Here is a 21,468-nt window from a genome sequence, read left to right as displayed (position 1 = left end):
GAGATGGTAAATTGTTATCACATGAACTTTGAAAGCATGACATTTCAGCCATGTGATATCGGGATCACATCATCACGTTTGCCTCTTGGCAAATGGTAAAAGTTGCACACTGGAAAAAAAGGAAATGGATATACCTAAAGTGAGTCTGAAAATTGACTTATTCTGGTATGAAGTATATTCTTTACCTTGAAAACAGCGCGTATGTGTGACACAGTAATCTTAACTCAAAGGTCCACTAGCTTTTTGGGATATTTCAACACACAGTCTTTGTCAGCGAATAGAGCTGACTAATGTATGATCACATGACCTAAGGAACTTCTGTCACATGGTAACAGATGATTGTATATGGGGGTTGTGGAGTCAGATAACCAATTGGAGCAAGAGACAATATGCCTGAGGAAATATTTAAACTTTTAACTTTTAAACATATATCACTGCAAAATATACACTTGTCAGTCTTGAATGCTGCTGGTACACACACAACTGTGTGTGTGTAAAGTCCATGCAACCTCACACAAGAAATTCCAGTTCTGTGCAAGACTGGGTTACCAAAAGAGCAAACCTGTCCCCACACTACGAGGACATGAGTGAACTGGTTAAAATGCTAATGAACATAAAATATACACAATTTAAGCACCACTGAAATAAAAGAAAGAGGGAATCACACATTAATAGACTTGACTGTGTCAAGATCCCGTCCCGACTACACTACCCAGCGTGCATGAGCACTTCCGTACGTCTGACCCGATTGGCTGACGTAACCCCGCCCCTGATACTCCCTCGTCTTCGGGTTAGATGACATGTTTTACTGCAGTGCTCTAAAACAGTAGAGGAGGACTTCGGAGCTTTCCGAATATATAAACTATGGCTACTCACGCTCGCATGTGCTGCCGCTTGTTTGATAGACGGAACAGTGTAACACATTTTAGAAAAATGCTACAACGCCTGAAAGGGAGCAGTCAGCGACTGTGTTCGGGTGCTACGCACAAGAAAAATGAGCTTGAACTTGGGAACTCGACTTTAGCTGCTCCCAACTTCACCGCACCTCTGAAAACCAGGTCAAAGGAGGTAATACTGAAAACAACACACTACCTAAGAGTGCAGTCAGGGCGGGGTCATCACTGTGAGAGGGCTATTTACTGGAATTATTAGCTAAGGTTAGTTCATGACTGAAGCCATGTTAGGTGTCAAGTTGTGTCACTTTAATGTAGCCAGAACCTTTGTCTAGTTAAGGACCTATTAAGTTAATGACTGCGACAGTGTTGCAAAATGGTTTTGTAGGAGGGCATCAGCAAATTGCAATATAACAACTATTTGTTAGTGGCTTTAACAGCATTGCAGATACTTGCACTATCACTGACGGGGTGAATGAACTGGGAAAAACATTTTTAAGGGTCTCTCTGAGACTGAAGATAGCTGTTGTTGAAGGGACTTTCACCCAAAGAGCGAATGAAGTTTAAATATTAGCCTGGGATTACTGTTACTGTGTCTTCCACACAGAAACAAACAAGGACACATAGATACGGGGTATTTGGGAAGGTCCTGTGTAAAATTCTGTGTGTTTAATCAACAACTGTGTCACGTGCCGTGCCTGCCAGTCATTTCTGAGATAACAGAGGCTACTGTTGACAGTCAAAGGTCGTGAGCCATTTACACACACATGTGCAACACCCTCAGTCTGACTGACTTAGTGAAGCCTTTTGATGACTTGATGCTTTTATTTAAATGAAGCCAACACAGGTTTATCACATGTCCCTGTGTTTTTGCCACTGGTATTTTGTATTTTGCATAAACTATAAATGGATGAACAGTTTTCTGGAGATTGAAATATTCTTTGACAAGACATGACAAAGGATATAATAAATGTATATAGAGAAGAAGACATCTTGTGGTTGATGCATAATGAGTAATAGCAGTGCCACTGTACCCTGATTATCAGCTGTCACATAATGCCATTATCCTCTTTTCTGAATCCCCAGAAGAGGCTAACAGATGACAGCATACTACCCTTCTCAGCGTTCTTGACTGACAACTTTGGCCGGAGACACAGCTACCTTCGCATCTCCCTGACTGAGAAATGCAACCTGCGCTGTGAGTAGATGTTTCCACTGTGCTATACTAAATGCCTCTTTGGTTTATTTCCTGCTGTTTATCCAAAATTGTCCTCATGGGAATGCAGTTTCCCCTCCCCTGCAGAGGTCACTGTCAATTGAGCCGAAGATTCTTCATCAGCAGGCTGTTTGTTGAGAAGGATGCAAAACATTTGTCATATGATAAAAGAACAGTTATTCCAAACACCTTTGTACTACTTTCTTTGAAATGATCAAGTGCTGTGCAGTCTACGTAGGCCTGGCACAGGGATGTAGGGGAGGCTGAGAAGATGGTCATCATGACAATCTTCAGCTTATATCTAATCAGAAGTGTAACATTTTGAGTACATACAATTAACAAAGTAAATGTTTCATGGGTGCAGCTTCTATGTTATAAAGTTCTGCACCTGGGTTAAATGTGTAAAATATCTTTGGGAACCAGCTCAAATCAGCTTTAAAACCACATGTATGGCTAGTGGCTATTTTAATTAGTATGTTGTTTATCAATAAGTTGCTCCATATAGCTGGTCGAGTGGCACTAGATAGTTTTATATCTAGAACAACAGTAATTTTACAGTAATTCTAATATTTGTCCCTTATCCATTTTCACTCAATTAGGTGCATTTGATAGCCATCCACAAGCTTCTGGCTTAATTTTGAACCATTCCTCTTGACAGAATCACTGATGTTCACTGATTTTGTTTGCTTCCTGGCACAGACTTGTCCACAGTCCACATGTTGTCGATGGGGATTAAGTCAGCACTTTGAGAAGGCCATTCCAAAATGTCAATTATAGCCTGATTTAACTATTAACTTTAACTTTACTACTTTTAATGCATGTTTAGGATCATTGTCCTGTTGGAACACCAAACTGCATCCAAGACCCAATCTTCTGGCTGATGATTTTAGATTTTCCTGAAGAATTTGGAGATAATCCTCCGTCTTCATTATTCCATTTACTTTCTTTAAAGCACCAGATCCACTGGCTGTAAAACAGCCCCACAGAATATTACTGCAATCACCATGCTTGACAGCAGGTAAGGTGTTCTTTGGGTTAAAGGCCTCGCCTTCTCGCTTCCAAACATATTGCTGGTCATTGTGGCCAAACAACTCAGACTTTGTTTCAACTTGACAGTGTAAGATAAAAGGATCTGTTGAGTGGCAAATTACATTTTTGGTATCTTATTACCTTTGTACCTGCTTCCCATTTTCAGGTCAGTACTGCATGCCAGAGGAGGGTGTGAAGCTTACACCGCGGAGCCAGCTGCTGTCCACCTTAGAGGTACTGACCCTGGCTCGCCTCTTCGTCCAGGAGGGGGTGGAGAAAATCCGTCTTACTGGAGGAGAGCCCCTCATCAGACCTGATGTGCTGGATATCATCTGTAAGGAACTAGTTAAGAACTTTAGTAGACAGAGGCTGCTTATTTCAGTGTATAGTGTATTAAGGGTGTGTTGTCCTACCAGCCTGTCAGATTAGTTGACCATCATTTACAGTATGTAGAAACACAGGTGTGCCCACTACTCCTTTAATTGCAGTATTTTTTTAACACTCCTAAAGTCAGGAGGTAGAAAGATGTTTTGTGTTGTTTCAACAAATGTGACCAACAAATGTTTGGTATCCAAGACTATCACTAGCCCTTTTCACACACAGACTCTGCATTATTGGCGCAGCGAAGGCTCGCCATTTCTCCGCCTTTGTTTGTTCACACTGAACCAACCAAGTCAATTCATACAGCACTCCGGCGCCGCAAATCTAAAAGACGCATGACGGTACACATCATGACGTTGACATCCGTGTGGTTTTTTCAACATGTATCCGCCGACTGTTTACAATCATATGGATGCAGTTATAATGTGTTGTGATTTACCCACCATACATCATGTCAAAGTTAAGTTTTTTGCTCTAAATGACATAATTACATAATCGCCATCAGTAAACAGCAGACTCTGTCTGACTCTCACTCGCGGGGAGGGATGCTGTTTTCTGGGGGAAAGTTCACTGAAGTCTCGGTCGGTAGGGCTGACCATCGCAGTGATTTTTTTCAAGACAGTAACTACAACAAAACAATAGTTTTTCAGGCAGAAATGTGACGAAGTGTCAGTAGGACAGACAGGACGACACTTTTCCACGTATAACTACAGATTTTCTTTCCTCATATAAGTTGCCAAAGACACATTTCTCTTTTATTTGATGAGTGAAGGATCTGTTTAATTATCACACTGTGAACACCATCAGATCGACACACCCCTGATCCGCACCTCCCACTTTTCCATTCACACAGACGGCGGCTCCGCATCTGTAACTTTCACACAGACGATGATGCGGAGAATCGGCGCATGATTCCCACACTGTAAGGGCAGTGTGAACGGGGCTAATGATTCATGTGCTAACCCTGTTGAGTTTCTGAGCGACAAGGGGAGAGAGAGAGGAGAGGAGCGGGACTAATCTTCCATGCATGCCTTTAAAGAAAGACATACGTAAATGTGGAAGGGAAAATCTTTTGTTACAATGGAGCTACAGTATGTGCTTAGTCTGATGATCTATTATCAAAACATTTCAATTTTACAGCGTAATTTGTAGATTGGCCAATGCAGCCTCAGCTACTGAGGCTTGTGTTCTGAGACTGATGCTTGTTGGAGCAACATTAAAGCATGACATGAGTGAACAAGTATTGTGGTGTGACCGATTGGCAATGTCTTTGTTGAAAGAAGACCAAAGGCTGCCAACGGCCCTGTAAAGATTAGAGATTATCAGTGTCATGTGACAAACCAACACTGTGACCTCACATGAGCTTCATTTAAGTTTACTGGAGTGGATAATTAGCATTAAGCGGATACAGTAATAAGACTTTCAAGGTACTGTATTTATTGTTGTTTTCTGAAAATAGGTAAAAAAGGTTTTTTGAAATTTAATCATGTGGTTTTTTGTGTGCTTTTGGTTATGTAAAGCTATTTTACATGTCAATTTTGAGCTCAGCTCTAGAAATGTACATTCAGTTAATCTCTCCCTAGTTAAGACAGTAGTGCTGTTAAAGTACCAAAATGTCATAATTGAGTAAGAGTATGTTCAAATTCAAAGTCTGAACGTATCTGATATTGAATATTCTTGTATTGACATGTTTGTATATACTGCATAGTTTTCTGTGACTAATTATGGGCATGCCAATTACTGGATCTAATTATCAGCATTATTCCGATTAGCCTATTGGAAATGGTGTTTTTTTTTTTTTTTATCCGATTGCAGATAAAAAAAAAATTGACAAAAATGCGCTGCCTTGACTCTGATGCAGCATGCAGTCTGCAGAGTAACTTGTAACGTATCAAAGTTACTGTTATCAAACATTCGTAGTGGAGAAAGAAGTATAATATCTGCCTCCAAAATGTAGTAGAGTGGAAGTATAAAGTAGCAGAACATGGAAATAGTCAAGTACCTTAGTTAAGTACATTCTCAAGTATATATACTTAGTTACATTCCATCACTGGAAGATGGCCTGAATGTTTATGCAGTGGTGCTCAACTGACCACATCACCTGAGTTGGGTGGCACCAGCAATTCGTAAATTAATTCCTATGTTTGTGTATAAAGTCTATAGTAAGTTTTCTAGTTACTACTAGCTAGTTTGAAACTTGTGATTTACCAAATGGAGTTGTACACATGAAGCTAAAGAGATGTCTTAACATAACTTCCAAAACCAGCAGCTATAGCGGACCTAGCAATATGTTAAAGATCTTTTTTTATCTTTTGTAAATGAAGGTGTTACTTACTGTGTTACTGTGTATGCATACATAGAGAAATGTATTTCAGAGTTGGTATTATTCATGCAGTTTAAAGTGGGAAATATCAATTTAAAAGGACAATATAAGGGCAAGGTAGCAATTTACATGTATTTACCAACTTACTGTCTGCAAGTGCCTCACACCTCATCTCATTACTTCTCTCCATTCAGGATAATAGAGCAACAGTAGCTAACGTTAATTTAGAATTGGAGTTTGCTAAAATAAATTAATGAATGACTTCTTGCACAATACAGATTTTCATATTAATACATTCAGTCCTTAGTCTAAAGGGGTCATGTTTTAATAAGCTAACTTAAGTCTTGTCAGTTAGCTGTGCAATAATTACCACTCGGTATTACTTGCAAGTGTTTAGCACCACAGTTTTCTTTATGTGCCTCACTCTCTCTGTTCTTTCTTTACTATGTTTGCTGTCCCTCTGCAGCAGAACTGAGGAAGTTGGAGGGTCTGAAAACCATTGCAGTGACAACCAATGGCATGAACTTGGCCAGGCTTCTGCCTAAGCTGAAAGATGCTGGCCTTGACCTGATCAACATAAGCTTGGATTCACTCGTCCCTGCAAAATTTGAGTTCATTGTCAGGCGGAAAGGTACGGCAATGTACTGTATTTGATCCACAATGATCAGCTACAGGACAGGTTAAGTAATTGAAGCTATAAATATAATAGGATGTGTAATGGTATAAAAAACAGAGATTTGTACAAGGACACAAGTGTCAGAGTTATTGATGCCCTGCTACACTCAATCTTACTCAATATTGTGTATGCACTATGTGCCTGTTGTTGTGGGTCCCCCCCTCCAGGTTACTGAAGGAGCCTGTAAGCGCTAAACACACGTAGACTAGAAGTGACAGCAGGCCAAAGCTCTAGGGAGGTGTATGAAAGGTAGACACAGACCGAGTGGGATCAGGAAATGTAGGAGAGAAAAAGGAGCAATGGCATTACTGCTTTGTTCTCTTTTCAGTAAAAGATTTAGCAGACATAAGATCTGTATATATCGTATCTTATAACGTTTTTTCAACACTTGCATTTAATGTTATTATGAGAATTCTAGATGACTAAACATGAGCCTGAACACATCCAGAGAATCTTAGGAGGCAGTGTACTGTAAGTCTCCCTTTGTGGGTTTTGTGCAGATGAAAACAAACAATGAATCTGACATTTGCAGTTTGCTGTTTATATCCTCTGGCTGCTGCTGAGGGATAAGTTGGAGATGTTTACATATCAGTTTTTTGGTGAATCATGGGCTTAGTCAGATGTTAAAGGCAGTGAACAGAGAAAGGAAAACCTATGTTGGAAAGGCCTGTAAAGCTGAAGTAGGCATACATTGTGTCATATGTGATTTGTTTGACATTTTCAGACACATGTTAATCACAAAATGTTGATCATCCTAGTTTAGGCATTTCATCTTCAATGACTGTTTTTCTTTTCCCAGGCTTTCACAAGGTCATGGAGGGCATTGATAAGGCCATCGAAATGGGCTACAACCCTGTCAAGGTATTTCGTTCATCTTTTTAAACTTGCTTTACGTAGAAATGTTCACTACATTGTAGTTCATATTTGTCAGTTTAATCCCTCTTTCATTACTTTCATTTTAAAAAAAAATCTTTTAATATTTCTATTTTAGTCAGACAACTCACATTTTAAATGTTTATTAGAGCAGCAAAACGTAGTTAGAGTTTGGCATCTAGGCTCCGACTTCATCACTCCCCACAGATATGTTTACATAGTGATATTGGGGAGTGATGAGCAAAACATCTTGAACCCCCCAGTTGGAGCCTACAGGTGGATGCTGGGGTGGTGGTAGGGCTCAAAGAACATGCAGCAATACTGACGCAGGGCAGTGGTGGCATTGGCAGGCAGAGGGAGAGATGGGAGATTTTTTAAGTTTAAATAGACCGCCAAATTGATAGGGTGCTTTTGGTAGGTGAGTGTAGAGAGTGGGGCATGTCATGCGTATATCAGTGCAGCTCAAGTTGTCTGCCTGAACTAGCTCACCGGCGTCACTCCATTTTTCGAGGCTTTTGTGTTGTATTGTGTTTTTGTTTGTTTTTTGTGAATTTTATGTTGTTGTTTATTTTGCATATGAACTTTAAACTTGAATTTGTACAATATAAACAAATGGATATCTAATATGTAGGATATTGAATACAAAACAAAGTATTGTGGCTACTGAAGCATAATTGGAATTAAAAGAGACACCAGGGAGGAGATTGCTATACCAACTTCTTTGTCTCATATTAATATATTGTACTAATCAGTGGCCTATTGTTCTGTTCTGGCCTCTGTAGGTTAACTGTGTGGTAATGCGAGGCCTCAACGAGGATGAGCTCCTAGATTTTGTGACACTGACAGAGAAGAAGCCTCTGGAGGTGCGCTTCATTGAATACATGCCCTTTGATGGTGAGTGCTCTCTTCTTACAACGTCTTACTACACAGGTCTGGAAAGGTATCAGATTATACAACTTGGATATTGTCATAAGTTATTTTTATGCATTGTTCGTACATTCAAAGACATTTAAATATGAATTACTGTAATTTGTTTATAAATTGTTTAAACATATTATAGGAGCAATATGTGAGAATTTTAGTTAAAAACAATCAAAAAGTGACTACAAATAATCAACTGAATGTGGATAAATAACAGTTTTGGCATTATATCAGTGTATTGTATTGCAGAGATATCTACTAAAGTTAGCATACTAAGCAATTAGCCCCGGTCCATCCCGGTCGAAAGCTCCTGTGCTAGGGGTGTAAACACTTACACTCAACTGGTTTCATAAAAAGTATCATCCGGATCAATAACGGGTGGGATGAGAGGGGAGAAATACGTCCTTAATGAGGAAAATATTATGACATTACCGTCATCGATCCTCCAGAAGGGGAAACGACATGGGTATCTCTACATTAACATGCGCGTTTGCACACGGGGAACAGCTGATCAACTTCACTGATTATTTAAAACTCCTGACTCATTTCCTTTGGAGCTTTCCCTTAGCTTTTAGTTTTGCTGATTAAATGTGCCACGATATTTGTTAAAGTACATTACTGCGTGCATGGAAATGTTAAAAATTACTGAAAGCAGCCTGTCACATCATAAAACTAGAGTGTATGCATGGAGTGAACCCGCCTGTGTAGGCGCATCTTATTGTCTGAATAATATGTCCTTTAAATAGCAGGAAACAGACTGTGCCTTTGACTTCAGACAAGCTTTTTGTTGGTCTAAGGGCACGGGCTTAATTTTCATGCCCGTGCAGACCACTTGTCTGAACCTCTAACTGCATGGCTAACTGAGCTACAGTGTCAATAAAAAGTATTCTCCCCCTTAATTGTATTCCTGTTTTATTGCTATCAAAAATCTCTTTAATGTCAAAGTGAAGACAGATTTCTACAATGTAATGTCAATTAATTACAAATATGTAATGTAAAATAAGTGATTGCATAAGTATTCACCCCCTTCAGGTTAGTATTTAGTAGATGCACCTTTGGCACAGCACTACGTCTGTGTGGATAGGCCTAAATCATGCTTGCACATCTGGACACACCAATTTTACGGCATTCTTCTTTGCAAAACTGCTCGAGCTCTATTCAAGCCCGGGTATCGGGCATGAACAGCTCTTTTCAATTCCAGCCACAAATTCTCTATTGGATTGAGGTCTGGGCTTTGACTCGGCCACTCCAGAACATTCACTTTGTTGATTTTAAACCATTTCTGTGTAGCTTTCGCTGTATACATAGGTCATTGTCTTGCTGGAAAATAAATCTTCTCTCAAGTTGCAGTTCTCTTGCAGACTGAAAAGGTAGAGGGTAAAATGAATGCAGCAAAATATAGGGAAATTCTGGAGGACAAGCTGATTCAAACCTTTCAGGGCCTGCTGGTGAGAAGCATCCCCACAGCATGATGCTGCCACCACCATGCTTCATGGTGGGGATGCTGTGTTTGAGCTGATGCACAGTGTTTGGTGTCCGCCAAATATAGCGTGTAGTCTGATGGCCAAAAAGCTCCATTTTGGTCTCAGCAGACCAAAGAACCTTCTTCAGGTTGACCTTGGAGTTTCCCAAATGCCTTTGGATGAACTCTAATTGTGATTTATTTTGAGCTTTCTTCAACAGTGGTTTTCTCTTTGCCACTCTCCCATAAAGCTTTGACTGCTGAAGAACCCGGGCAACAGCCATTGTATGCAGAGTCTCTACCAGCTCAGCTGCTGAAGCTTTTAACTCCTTCAGAGTAGTTATAGGTGTCTTGGTGGCCTCCATAACTAGTCTCCTTCTTGCACGGTCACTCACATTGTGAGGATGGCCTGCTCTAGGCAGATTTACACATATGCCATATTCCTTCCATTTCTCAATGATGGATTTAACTGAACTCCGGGGGTTTGTTCAGTGACTTGGAAATGTTTTTGTATCCATCCCCTGACTTATACTTTTCAATTTTCAAAGTGGACTGGTAGCTGAAGAGGTGTCAGTTCACTTCCTGGGTTACTGCTGAGGTGCCCTTGAGCAATGCACCGAAACCCCCATGTGCTCCCCGGGCGCCTGACATGGCGCCCGGGGAGCACATGGGGGCCCGATTCTATTCTATTCTATTCTATTCTATTCTATTCTATTCAATAACCTTGTCCAATCAGTTGAGACACATTGACTGCGCTCAATTGATATCCATTTCACCAATTGTGAGACTACTTGCACCAATTGGCTTCAGAGGCTGAATGCAGCCAAGTTACCGACATGCACTACGGAGAGAAAGACACTTTTCCCCGCTGCATGAGGATATATTGTATGTTGGATGCTTGCTAGGCAGGGGTTTTTGAGAGTTGATCTGCCTGCTTCTGTCACTGGTGATGGGAGACAGTTTTATCGGCAGGTGAGACAGTCGAAGGTTGCTGTCAGAGCGACAGTGGGAAATGCTGTGACTACAGTGGTGAGCTGGTATGCAAACCCTGTCTTATGGCAAGTCAGAGATGACATACTACCTAATTTAGAGAATCCTCCCACCACTGTGCTAGCTTGACAGCTTGCAATAATGTGTAGCTTATAATATGCTACATAAACATAACTGACCCATACTGCCTCTTCTCCTCTTTGCAGGCAACAAGTGGAATTTTAAGAAGATGGTGAGTTACCAGGAGATGCTGGACCGCGTTAGGCAGCAGTGGCCCAACCTGGAAAAGCTTCAACCTGGACATTCAGACACTGCAAAGGTCACTGTCTCCAACTGCACCATATTTCTCAAATATTCTTTTGCTCATTATTGAATCCTCCTGTCAGAACACAGTGTGACATCTTATTAACGGGCATGAATCTGTAGTGCTGGAATTAATTGGTTAATTGGTTTGTCAACAGAAAACTGAATTAACATTTACAATCTTCTCTGATCCCCAGCCAGATCTGAGAAAAACATCAAATGTCTGGTGTAAGAACCAGATCAGGCACTTTGTCATTGGCTTAATTTTTTTTAAAAAAGGCATTAAAAGGGATAATTGTTTAACACTCTTCTCTGTCTTGTAACAGACATTTAAAGTGCCAGGCTTCAAAGGTCAGTTTGGCTTCATCACCTCCATGTCTGACCATTTCTGTGGCTCCTGCAACCGCTTACGCGTCACTGCAGATGGCAGCCTCAAGGTAAAGCTACAGTTGTGTGTGTGTGTGTGCGTGTGTGTGTGCACTTAAATATTTACATATTATCTAATTATCCATGAATCTATTTTTAATGTCTTACTCCTTCCTGTCCTTTCTCAGGTGTGTTTGTTTGGGAACTCTGAAGTGTCCTTGAGAGATGTGTTGCGCTCTGGGGCTTCAGATGAAGAGCTTCTACAAATCATTGGAGCTGCTGTGGGCAGGAAGAAGAAACAACATGCAGGTAGACTGTGTGCACTTAGTTTAAACACAACATATCATTTGTATGGTATCCTCAGGTATAGGGATGAGAATCGATAATATTTAATTGCTTCTGCTTCTCGGTCTGATTCTTTATCGATTCCCTTATTGATTACTCAGAAATGTTCTGTGAGGAAAAAAGTAGGCCTACACAGGTTTTCATCTTTAATGCAACTGTTGTATTATTGCTGAGTCTGAACAAAGTGTGGAAAAAGAGAAGAAAAACAGCATGCATGTGACTCAGGTGCGCAAAAGTTCCCCTTTTTACCGCTGTTAATTTGGAACTGGTTTTTGATTCCCACCTCTACTCCTGTCATTATCAGAAATGGATGAAATGAGAGAAAATTTGTACAGCATTCATTTTCATGTAGGTTTTCTGAAAGAAAATAAACTGACGGAAGGAAAATAAGTTAGTGGAACTGGTTTTCGTTGGATGGAAGCCACCAGGTCTGCTAGCTTGTTAGATGAGACCTCCACATCGCTGGTTTTTGGCTTTGTTAGCGCCATGCCCTGTCATTGACTTTTAGTACATTTTTTGTAGTAGTTGGTGATTGGATCCTCAATCACTAAACAAACTGGTCTTCCACAAAGTTCAGGTGTAGTAGATGTGATAAGCTGCAATGGTGTCTTGTGACATGTCTCCGGCACACTGGTTTCTCCACGCAGTGACTCAACTTCAAACACAGATCTCTCACAGCTGGCGCGACTTTCACACCGGAGCCCCGACTGCTGCATGTGCGCCTCGGGACATTGGGCTATTTCCTCTTGTCCACCATGACTCCTTCTCCTTGCAAGTTTTCAGCAGCATAGACGTACAAGTTTGACGTTATTGTTTTGCATGTTCAGAAGAACATGGTGGCACCGATAAAAGGAATTGATTCATTAAGGTGTACTATTCTGATTGGACAATTTAGAACCTGTTCTCAACAGTTCCAGTTCACACTTCCCATCCCTGCTCATCATTTAGGAGTTTGAAGTTCTATTGGATTGTAACATCTTCCTGTTTGTGTATTCAGGCATGTTCAGTATCTCCCAGATGAAGAACAGACCTATGATCCTCATTGGTGGGTGACATGGCTGTACGTACAAATCTCTGACACTCAGTTTGTTCCGTCACTGCTCAGACATGATGTTTTTTTGTGAAGTTGTGGTCATCATGGGCTGGACAACCCTTTTTTAATATTTTTAATTCACAGCCAATTCATAGTAAACTATGCAGCTTCAGGATGCATTTACATTTGAACTATTAATGATTCATCACTTTTATTTGAACTGTGAATAATGATCTTGATCTAAATATGAATGGTTGTTGTTTTTGTGAAACAGCTTTCTTGACCAATGTTCTCTTTTTCCAACAGGTGCTACATCACAAAGGCCATCGTCTCTGCCAAAGTCACAAGACAGCCAGAGAGCTTTCCCCGTTGTTTGTCAGCTTACAAATGACACACTCCTCTCTCCAACACTAGCTCCCTTCAATTGCCATTCAGGCAGCAGGAGAGTCCGAAAGAGAGAGGATTTTTTGTGCCTTCCAGACTGCACTACACAGGTAGCCCATATTTGCTGCTCTAAGACCTTAATGAGAGGAGGTACAAATGTTAAGACGCATATCAACAAAGAAAAACCTCATGTGATGGACAGCTTCCACAGTGTAGCACCCCTTCACTCCTCTGACTTTGGTCTCACTTTCAGCATTTGTCACACTAAGACTACACACACAAATATCATGAGCTACAATAATGAAGACTGTCTCAGGTACGCACAAGCCAGGGGTCCTACTGCTTTGACGAGCCACTTACTCAGGACCCCAGGAACTCCTAGTTTTTGCACACTACCAATGAATGCCAAACCAAGTCTTAAACACTACAATGTTAGACTGTTTCACAGTCAAAGTTCCAGCAAAGACCCCAGTGTCAAACTGGATCAGACCAAGTCAGACATCAAAAGACACCATGATGAAACCACCAAAGCCAAGCTAACGCATACAGATGCCCAGGGCCGAGCCACAATGGTGGATGTTGGTGGCAAAATTCCCACGCGTCGCACAGCCACAGCCCGTGCCACTGTCATCTTGGGCCACACTGCCTTCCAACTGCTTCGAGATAACCAGCTGGCTAAGGGTGATGCGTTGGCCGTGGCCCAGTTGGCTGGCATCATGGCTTCCAAGCATACCTCAGCCCTCATCCCGCTCTGCCACCCGCTCCCCTTAGACCACGCCTCCGTTACCTTTGACCTCGATGAGCTGCACAATGCTGCAGTCATCACAGCAATTTGTCACACTACAGGCAGGACAGGAGTTGAGATGGAGGCTTTGACAGCTGTCTCAGTGGCAGCGCTCACTGTCTATGACATGTGCAAGGCAGTGAGCCATGACATTATCATCACGGATGTAAAACTGCTCAGAAAGACTGGCGGAAAGAGAGACTTTAATTGTGATCCTGGACCTCCTCCCCCATCAATGAATCCAACCCAAGAAAACTGAAAATGAATGACTAATAAGCAACATAATAACTGTGCCAATTTTCATCGGAACTATCACATTTATGCAAGCTGAAATGTATGCCATCAGAATAATATGAATAATAATATGTTATGTATATTGTAATGACTTATATGTCATTTATCCCACACATTATGAATCATGTTATCTAAACCTATTTTCAGATAGTTTTATTATATATATATATATATATATATATATATATATATATATATATATATATATATATATATATATATATATATATATATATATATTTTTTTTTTTTTTTTTTTTTTCAGATAATCATGAGATTTTTCTGTAATACATACAGTATCTGACATGCAAGTGAAGTGAACAACAGAGTGAACAACAGATGTACAGCTGCAGTGTTTCATTTTGTCTCTACAGGGCACTAAAGCGCTATGTTCACAAGCCTCCCTGGAATTTTTTCAGCAGAGAACAAACTGAGGATGGCCTCAACACTTAAGACAAAGAATATGTTTATTTTTATGAACTGCCAATAACATTGAAGATAATTCCATTTAAACTGAAGGCCAGGTGCCTCACCTGACAGCTGAGCAAAGGAGTGCTTGTTCGAGTGTCTTAAAAATACTTAAAAAAATTACCTGCTCTGAATTGCTGTAATTAACAGCGCTGTGAATGTTTCTTACAGTTGAGGGTTTTTTTGGAGTTAATTCAGTTGTATGAAATACAACTTCTCAGAGATGTTACTTTGATCATGTTGTCAGTGAATTCGCTCTCAAGTTGGGCATTTACTGGATTTAATTTTAGTTGGTTGTGAATGCTGGAGGCATTCACAACACACGTTCTTCTACGCACAGAATTCTTTATTTTTTATTTTTTATTATACACTACCAGTTAAAAGTTTGGACACACCTTCTCATTCAATGTTTTTTCTTTATTTTTATTGTTTTCTACATTGTAGATCAATACTGAAAACATCCAAACTAAGAAGGAACACATGGAATTATGCAGTAAACAAAACTAAGCACAAACCAGATGGGATGGCATGTTGCTGCAGAATGCTGTGGTAGCCATGCTGGTTAAACGTGCCTTGAATTTTGAATAAATCAGCAACAGTGTCATCAGCAAAGCACCACCACACCATCACACCTCCTCCTCCATGCTTCACGGTGGGAACCACACATGTAGAAACCATCTGGCAGGTGGAACCAAAAATCTCAAATTTGTACCAAAGTACAGATTTCCACTGGTCTAATGTCCATTCCTTGTGTTTTTTGGCCCAAACACTAATCATCTTCTTGTTCTCCCTCGGTAGTGACTTCTTTGCAGCAATTCGACCATGAAGGCCTGATTCACGCAGTCTCCTCTGAACAGTTGATGTGGGGAGGTGTCTGCTACTTGAACTCTGTGAAGCATTTATGTGGGCTCTAATCTGAGGTGCTTTTATGAACTTATCCTCTGCAGCAGAGGTAACTCTTGGTCTTCCTTTCCTGGGGTAATACTCATGAGAGCCTGTTTTCATCATGTCATCAAGTTTTTGAAATTTTTCGGATTGACTGACCTTTTATGTCTTAAAGTAATGATGGACTGTCGTTTCTCTTTACTAAGCTGAGTGGTTCTTGCCATAATATGTATTAGAACAGTAGTCAAATAGCGCTATTCACTGTATTGAACTGTGTACCAACCCTAGCTCTGCACAACACAACTGATGGCCTCAATCACATTAATAAGGCAAGAAATTCCACAAATTAACTCTTGACAAGGCACACCTGTTAATTGAAAACCATTCCAGGTGACTACCTCATGAATCTGACTGAGGGAATGCCAAGAGTGTGCAAACTGCAAAGCTGTCATTAAAGCAAAAGGAGGCTACTTTGAAGAATATAAAATATACACTTATGTTTAACACTTTTTTGTTTACTACATAATTCCACGTGTTCTTTCTCAATTTGGATGTCTTCAGTATTGATCTACAATGTAGAAAATAATAAAAATAAAGAAAAACCATGGATGAGAAGGTGTGTCTAAACTTTTGACCGGTAGTGTATCTTCTGGTCTGAAATTTCACTGCTAACTCCTTCCACATTTTTCAACGTAATCACTCAATTCAAACACCATCATTGATATCATTAATAATCTCAGAGATATTAGCTGGGTTTTTTTTAGGTCATTTTTCCCCATTCAAGCAGATGATGGAATGTCAAAAAAATCCCACATTTTCACACTTTTTCAAGCATTTTCAAAGCTTATCTAGTCATTCATGCTCCCAGATAGAAACTCCATTCAAACTTTGAAATATTCCACAATTTATCTACATTCAAGGTTGTATTAATCGTTCAAATCCCATTAAAACTTTTGAAAATATTATTTAAAATAAATAAAATTAAAACTGCAAGCAGTGATGAACGGGCCCTCGACCCAAGTACATCGGGCTGTGGCGCCGTCAGAGGGTGCGCGCATCCTACCTAAATAGGATACATGTCACCCAAAACACAACAGTGAAATTTGCAGTGACTTCCTGTTTCCAGTGGGTGGCGCTATGGATATGACACAGTATTGATGCATAGTCGTATTCAGGGTGAACCCCTCTACATGTGTGAGCAATTTGGTGTAGATGGGAAATTGTATGTTGAAGTTATAAGGACTTCCTGCTTTATGGCGAAGGATCAACTTTGAATGAAAATGGCCGACTTCCTGTTGGACTGAGGGTTTCGGTGCCTGGAGGTATTTTGTGCGTCTGGTCATGATACGTATGTATACCAAAGTGCGTTCATGTATATGCATGTAGGAGGCGGGGCTTCAAGTTTGAAATATTCCAGGGGGTGCTATAGAGCCATCTTTTCACTTAACACAGTATTGATGCATAGACGTATTCAGGCCGAACCCCTCTACATGTGAGACCAATTTGGTGTAGATGGGAAATTGTATGTTGCAGTTATAAGTACTTCTTGCTTTATGGCGAAGGATCGAAATTGACTGCACTGCCACGCCAACCAGGTACAACGGAGACGAAAGCTTTCGATAACTTTTCATCTTCAAGGTCTGAAGATGATCCTGAGTGAATGTGAAGTCTGTGGTGTAAAATCTGTAGGACGAGTTCATTAAAGTACGAGGCAGGAAATGGGTAAAAACGGCGGCGAAATCTCAATTTTGAATCAAAATGGCAGACTTCCTGTTGGACTGAGGATATGGATGTTGATTCTTGTTTTGTGCGTCTGATCATGATACATATGCATACCAAATTTTGTTCATGTATGTGAATGTAGGAGGCGGGGCTTCAAGCTTAAGCGCCCTTTTTAATCCTCGTGGGGGCGCTGTGGTGCCATCTTTGCACTTAAAAGGCCCAGACCCATATCAGATATCAATGTTCGTGACGGGTTATGGATCTGCCAAATTTGGTGTTGGTGGTGTTTGTAGGAGTTTGTCTGTACATACCAAATGGGAAAAGGCATTAGGGGGTGCTACTGAACTGTTGTGCCGCATCTGAGGGCAGTTGTGGTATCGAATTAACGTACTCATGGGTTAGAAGCTACGTGCCAAATTTGGTGAGTCTGCGAACATCCTAAAGTCCTGTAAACAGTGTCGGAAAAATGAAACTCGCCGCACGCCATTCAAGATGACTGACTTCCTGTTGCAGCAAAAATTCCAAATTCCATAAAACCAATTTGTGGCTAAATAGATGAGACCTATGAGTTCTGTGAATTTCATGACGATCAAAAATGATTTGCGCACAAATTTTTCGACGTTAGGTGGCGCTATGGAGTCCCCTGACCACACCCACCCACAATCATGTTGAATTATCAAATTTTTCACCAGATGTGATGTATGTTCCGAGTTTGGTGAGTTTTGAGGTATGTTCAGGCTGCCAAATATGCGATCGTTTGGGAGGAAAAAAATAATCCTTACAGATACAATAGGTCCTTGTGCTGACAAGCGCTCAGGCCCTAATAAAATATTTTCCAACTCTTCTCCCTCCTCCATACATTCTCATAGAAACTCCATTCAAACTGTGAAACGTTCACAGAGATTAGGACTTTCTCACAGCATTCATACTTTTTGCACAGTTGCAATTCAAACATTCATAACTTTTCAGCAATTATCAGATTTTTGTATTCGTGTGTAAGGGGTGGAATGAGTCAGAGTGGAGGAGCCAAATGACAGAGTGGGGAGGAGCTTCCACAATCTTCACTCCAGCAGAAAAATGACATCAGCTTGTAGGAAAACGTGTACTGGTCGCAACAGTGGTTCTTTGGGGGCAATCGGACAAAAACTTTTGGCTCAGTGGCCTTTTATATAACAGGAACACTCACCAACTGCTGCATGAAGTCCCATTAAAGCTTGGGTATGTAATTTGGTTCAAAAGCATTTTTTATCATATTTGTATAACATTTCTTAACATCCTGACAGCAATCAAATATATTAAATGAATTGAAAAAAACCCGAAAGATATCCATTGTCTCTGGCAGCCACAGGGCTGTAAAAACTTCATCCAATCAATTTAACCGGCCCAACAATTTTGTATGGACAGACTACCTGTCAATCAATCTGCCCTTACCTGACCACCCTCCCCACCTGTGCTGACTCCGCCCATCACTTATTGCGCGTGACCGGCTTTCTACACTGGAGCTATGGCGGACTGTTGACGACAAGAATGGCAGAGAAACTACAGCCACACTTCTCATCATCAGCGGTACCTACAGCAGCTTACACTGCTGAACAAAGAAAGAAAAGAAAGACTGAACTCGAGAAGGCTACCAAAAAAGAAGTTAGACAGTGCAAGAAGTAAAACAAGAGTCAACATTAGAGTGGCTTTTCAGCGATGGCGACAACTGAAACAGTCGAAGACCTGAGGACGGACGCCATGGTAGCTGTGTCTCTGTTGGACAGGTAATGAGCTGGTTTGTTTTGTTGGGGAAATGTATTATTACTCTGCATTATGTAGTCAACGTAACTAACGTTAGCAGGTTGTAGCTGACGTTAACTAGCTAGCTAGCTAAAATAACAGATTGCTGCCGTATGAAACATATTTACATGTAATGTCACCGTTTACACACAGGCCAACGTTTACATGTACCGTGGATCTAATCCTTATAGCAGTGTTCACACATGCACTGCTACCCTGGGCTGTATGGACATCAGGCAGACGAGCTGTATGTGAGGGGCGGACTAATTCTTGTGTGCTACACGTCTGAAAGGCCAAGTCCACTGTTCAGAGGTCCTGGGAAGATTACATATATCTGTGAATATAGTTTGCATTGTATTTGTGAGCCGATGTTGTTAGATGGTTTTTATATGACGTTCATTCATATAGCCTTTGAACTGGATGTTTCACAAATGTGCTGATGTTGCCTATTTCTGTGTCCTATAGTTATGAGAGGACGCATCAACTTCCAGCCCTTGAAGCGTCAGTTCACAGCAGAACCATGCCCTGATGTTTCCACTATTTCTGCAGTCTCTCTCTGATAGGTGAATGTAACTTGATGCTGACAGCAACATCAATCAGACCACTGTTATTCATGTAATATGTGTCTTTGATAGAGACATTTCATATATACATGTGTATTTCTTTCATATCAAGTTGGTTTGCTTTATGTGCATGAATGTGCTCCTTAGCAGGGATACAATACGAAAAGGAATGGCATCATTTCTTTAGCTGCACCAGGAAAATGCTTCAAATACTGGTCCTAGCAGTCACATGTTAGCCTACTGCTTGAGAGTATTGCATATTAGTAAGACATTTTTTAAAAGAAAATGGACTTTGCATTTCAGTTCATGAGCTGACTGTCAGCTGACCACAGTAGAATGTGGGAAACACAGAATGCACCTGACAATCCCTATAAATAATCGCTTGCCACCTGTCACATAAGCTTCCCATCACCCACCTAACCCCAGACTTCATTTTTTTTACATAGCAACAGTCCTGTGTTGTCTTTGACAGAATCAGTAACATTTTTATGCCCCATAAACACATTTAGATGTAACTTTATGTCCTGTAAACACATTTAGTTCTCCATCCTTATCCAGTTTTCTGTAATTATTATAATTTTTGCAGAGATGATGGAACTCCTTTCTCTTAGGCCAAGTACTCCAAGATGTACAACAAAAAGTCCAGCAAGTAGAGCTTGTACACACTACTGTCAAAATGCATAGAAAAAATAATGAGAATGTGAAACTATGTAAATTACTCTGAAAGTGACATTTTGCTGACCCCCCAAAAAGTAGAATTGGTAAATATGAAATGACTGTAAATTTTATTTATTTATTTATTTATTTATTTGATTAGGACAATGCACATTAATCAACATATCAGCGAAAATCATCATTGTAAATATGCCGGAGTTAGCACAGTTGCTAAATTTCATCCGTTGTCCTAAGGCAGGTATCATAGAAAAAACATACAGACATTACACAATTAGGTAAAACATGTAGAAATCTTACAAAAAATAAGTCTTGCTTCACATCAAAGTTAAAAGTCCATACACAAAGTAGAAAAGACGAAGAGGTTACCCATGAGAGCAGGTCTGGCTGTTTAAGGGTCTTTAAGGTAAAGGTGGTGTAATTGTCACAGTTTCCAACATAAGCTGGCAGTGTATTCCAAGACTGTGTTCCTCTGATGGACACCACCATTTGGCCAAATTTAGTCCTGCGCCATTGTACATCACAGACTCCCCTAGTCAGTGCTCTGGTGTTTACTCTGGAGGATTTTTTCTTTATGAAGTCCTGTAATGGTGGAGGGGCTAGTCCATTCAAAACCTTAAAGATGAGACAAACATCCAAAAACAACTCATAGCTATTAAAGTCCAAGATTTTGTACTTGTCAATAATTTTACAATAATGGTAATGTATAGGTTTTTTGTCAAAAGTTTTAAGTGTTCTCTTGAAGAGAGACTTGATTGGTTTTAAAGTACTCTCTGATGTATGTGACCATGTTGTATAACAGTAGGAAATGTGAGTAAGTATCATTGCATGTATATAGGTCTTCCCTGACGCCATAATCAGGAAAGGTCTTATATGTTTGAAATTTGAGTTAAATTTAATTGTATTTGTGACTTTTTTAACATGTTGCTTAAAATTAAGATTAGAATCAAAGATTACCCCAAGGTACTTAAAGTGTTCAACCACATCAAGTCTCTCTCCACCCACCATGACTGATGGTTGCTGTCCCTCTGTTGGCTGTCGGGAGAAAAACATACAGACTGTTTTTTTTGTATTCAAATGTAAACAACAGTTTTGGAGCCAATGGGA

General features: G+C 40.4%; 1 protein-coding gene across 2 annotated transcripts; it reads left to right on the top strand.

The window, feature by feature from the left end:
* Positions 1-808: 808 nt before the first annotated feature.
* Positions 809-16,240, top strand: mocs1 (molybdenum cofactor synthesis 1). 2 transcript variants are annotated; one of them, XM_073465629.1, is made up of 11 exons: positions 809-1,068; positions 1,980-2,091; positions 3,305-3,472; positions 6,309-6,473; positions 7,318-7,379; positions 8,174-8,285; positions 10,971-11,083; positions 11,394-11,504; positions 11,622-11,742; positions 12,776-12,838; positions 13,118-13,208. In XM_073465629.1, exons 1-10 carry the CDS (start codon positions 865-867, stop codon positions 12,829-12,831), a joined length of 1,224 nt encoding a protein of 407 aa, XP_073321730.1. In that variant the 5' UTR covers positions 809-864; the 3' UTR covers positions 12,832-12,838; positions 13,118-13,208. The 2 variants fall into 2 exon arrangements, with proteins under 2 accessions (XP_073321730.1, XP_073321729.1); XM_073465628.1 differs by having other exon boundaries at positions 813-1,068; positions 12,776-12,823; positions 13,118-16,240.
* The last annotated feature ends 5,228 nt before the right edge of the window (positions 16,241-21,468 follow it).

The sequence above is a fragment of the Pagrus major genome, chromosome 5 (genome assembly GCF_040436345.1).
Source record: "Pagrus major chromosome 5, Pma_NU_1.0".
In the NCBI taxonomy this organism is placed as follows: Eukaryota; Metazoa; Chordata; class Actinopteri; order Spariformes; family Sparidae; genus Pagrus; species Pagrus major.
This window is presented reverse-complemented; position numbering and strand designations above follow the sequence as displayed.

What these genes read in the sequence shown, in the direction of transcription:
- mocs1 (XM_073465628.1), top strand. Translation starts at nt 865, where the DNA reads ATGGCTACTCACGCTCGCATGTGCTGCCGCTTGTTTGATAGACGGAAC. An exon ending in GTTCATTGTCAGGCGGAAAG is followed by an intron (nt 6,474 to 7,317) that starts GTACGGCAATGT and finishes TTCTTTTCCCAG; the next exon opens with GCTTTCACAAGGTCATGGAG. An exon ending in TGAATACATGCCCTTTGATG is followed by an intron (nt 8,286 to 10,970) that starts GTGAGTGCTCTC and finishes TCCTCTTTGCAG; the next exon opens with GCAACAAGTGGAATTTTAAG.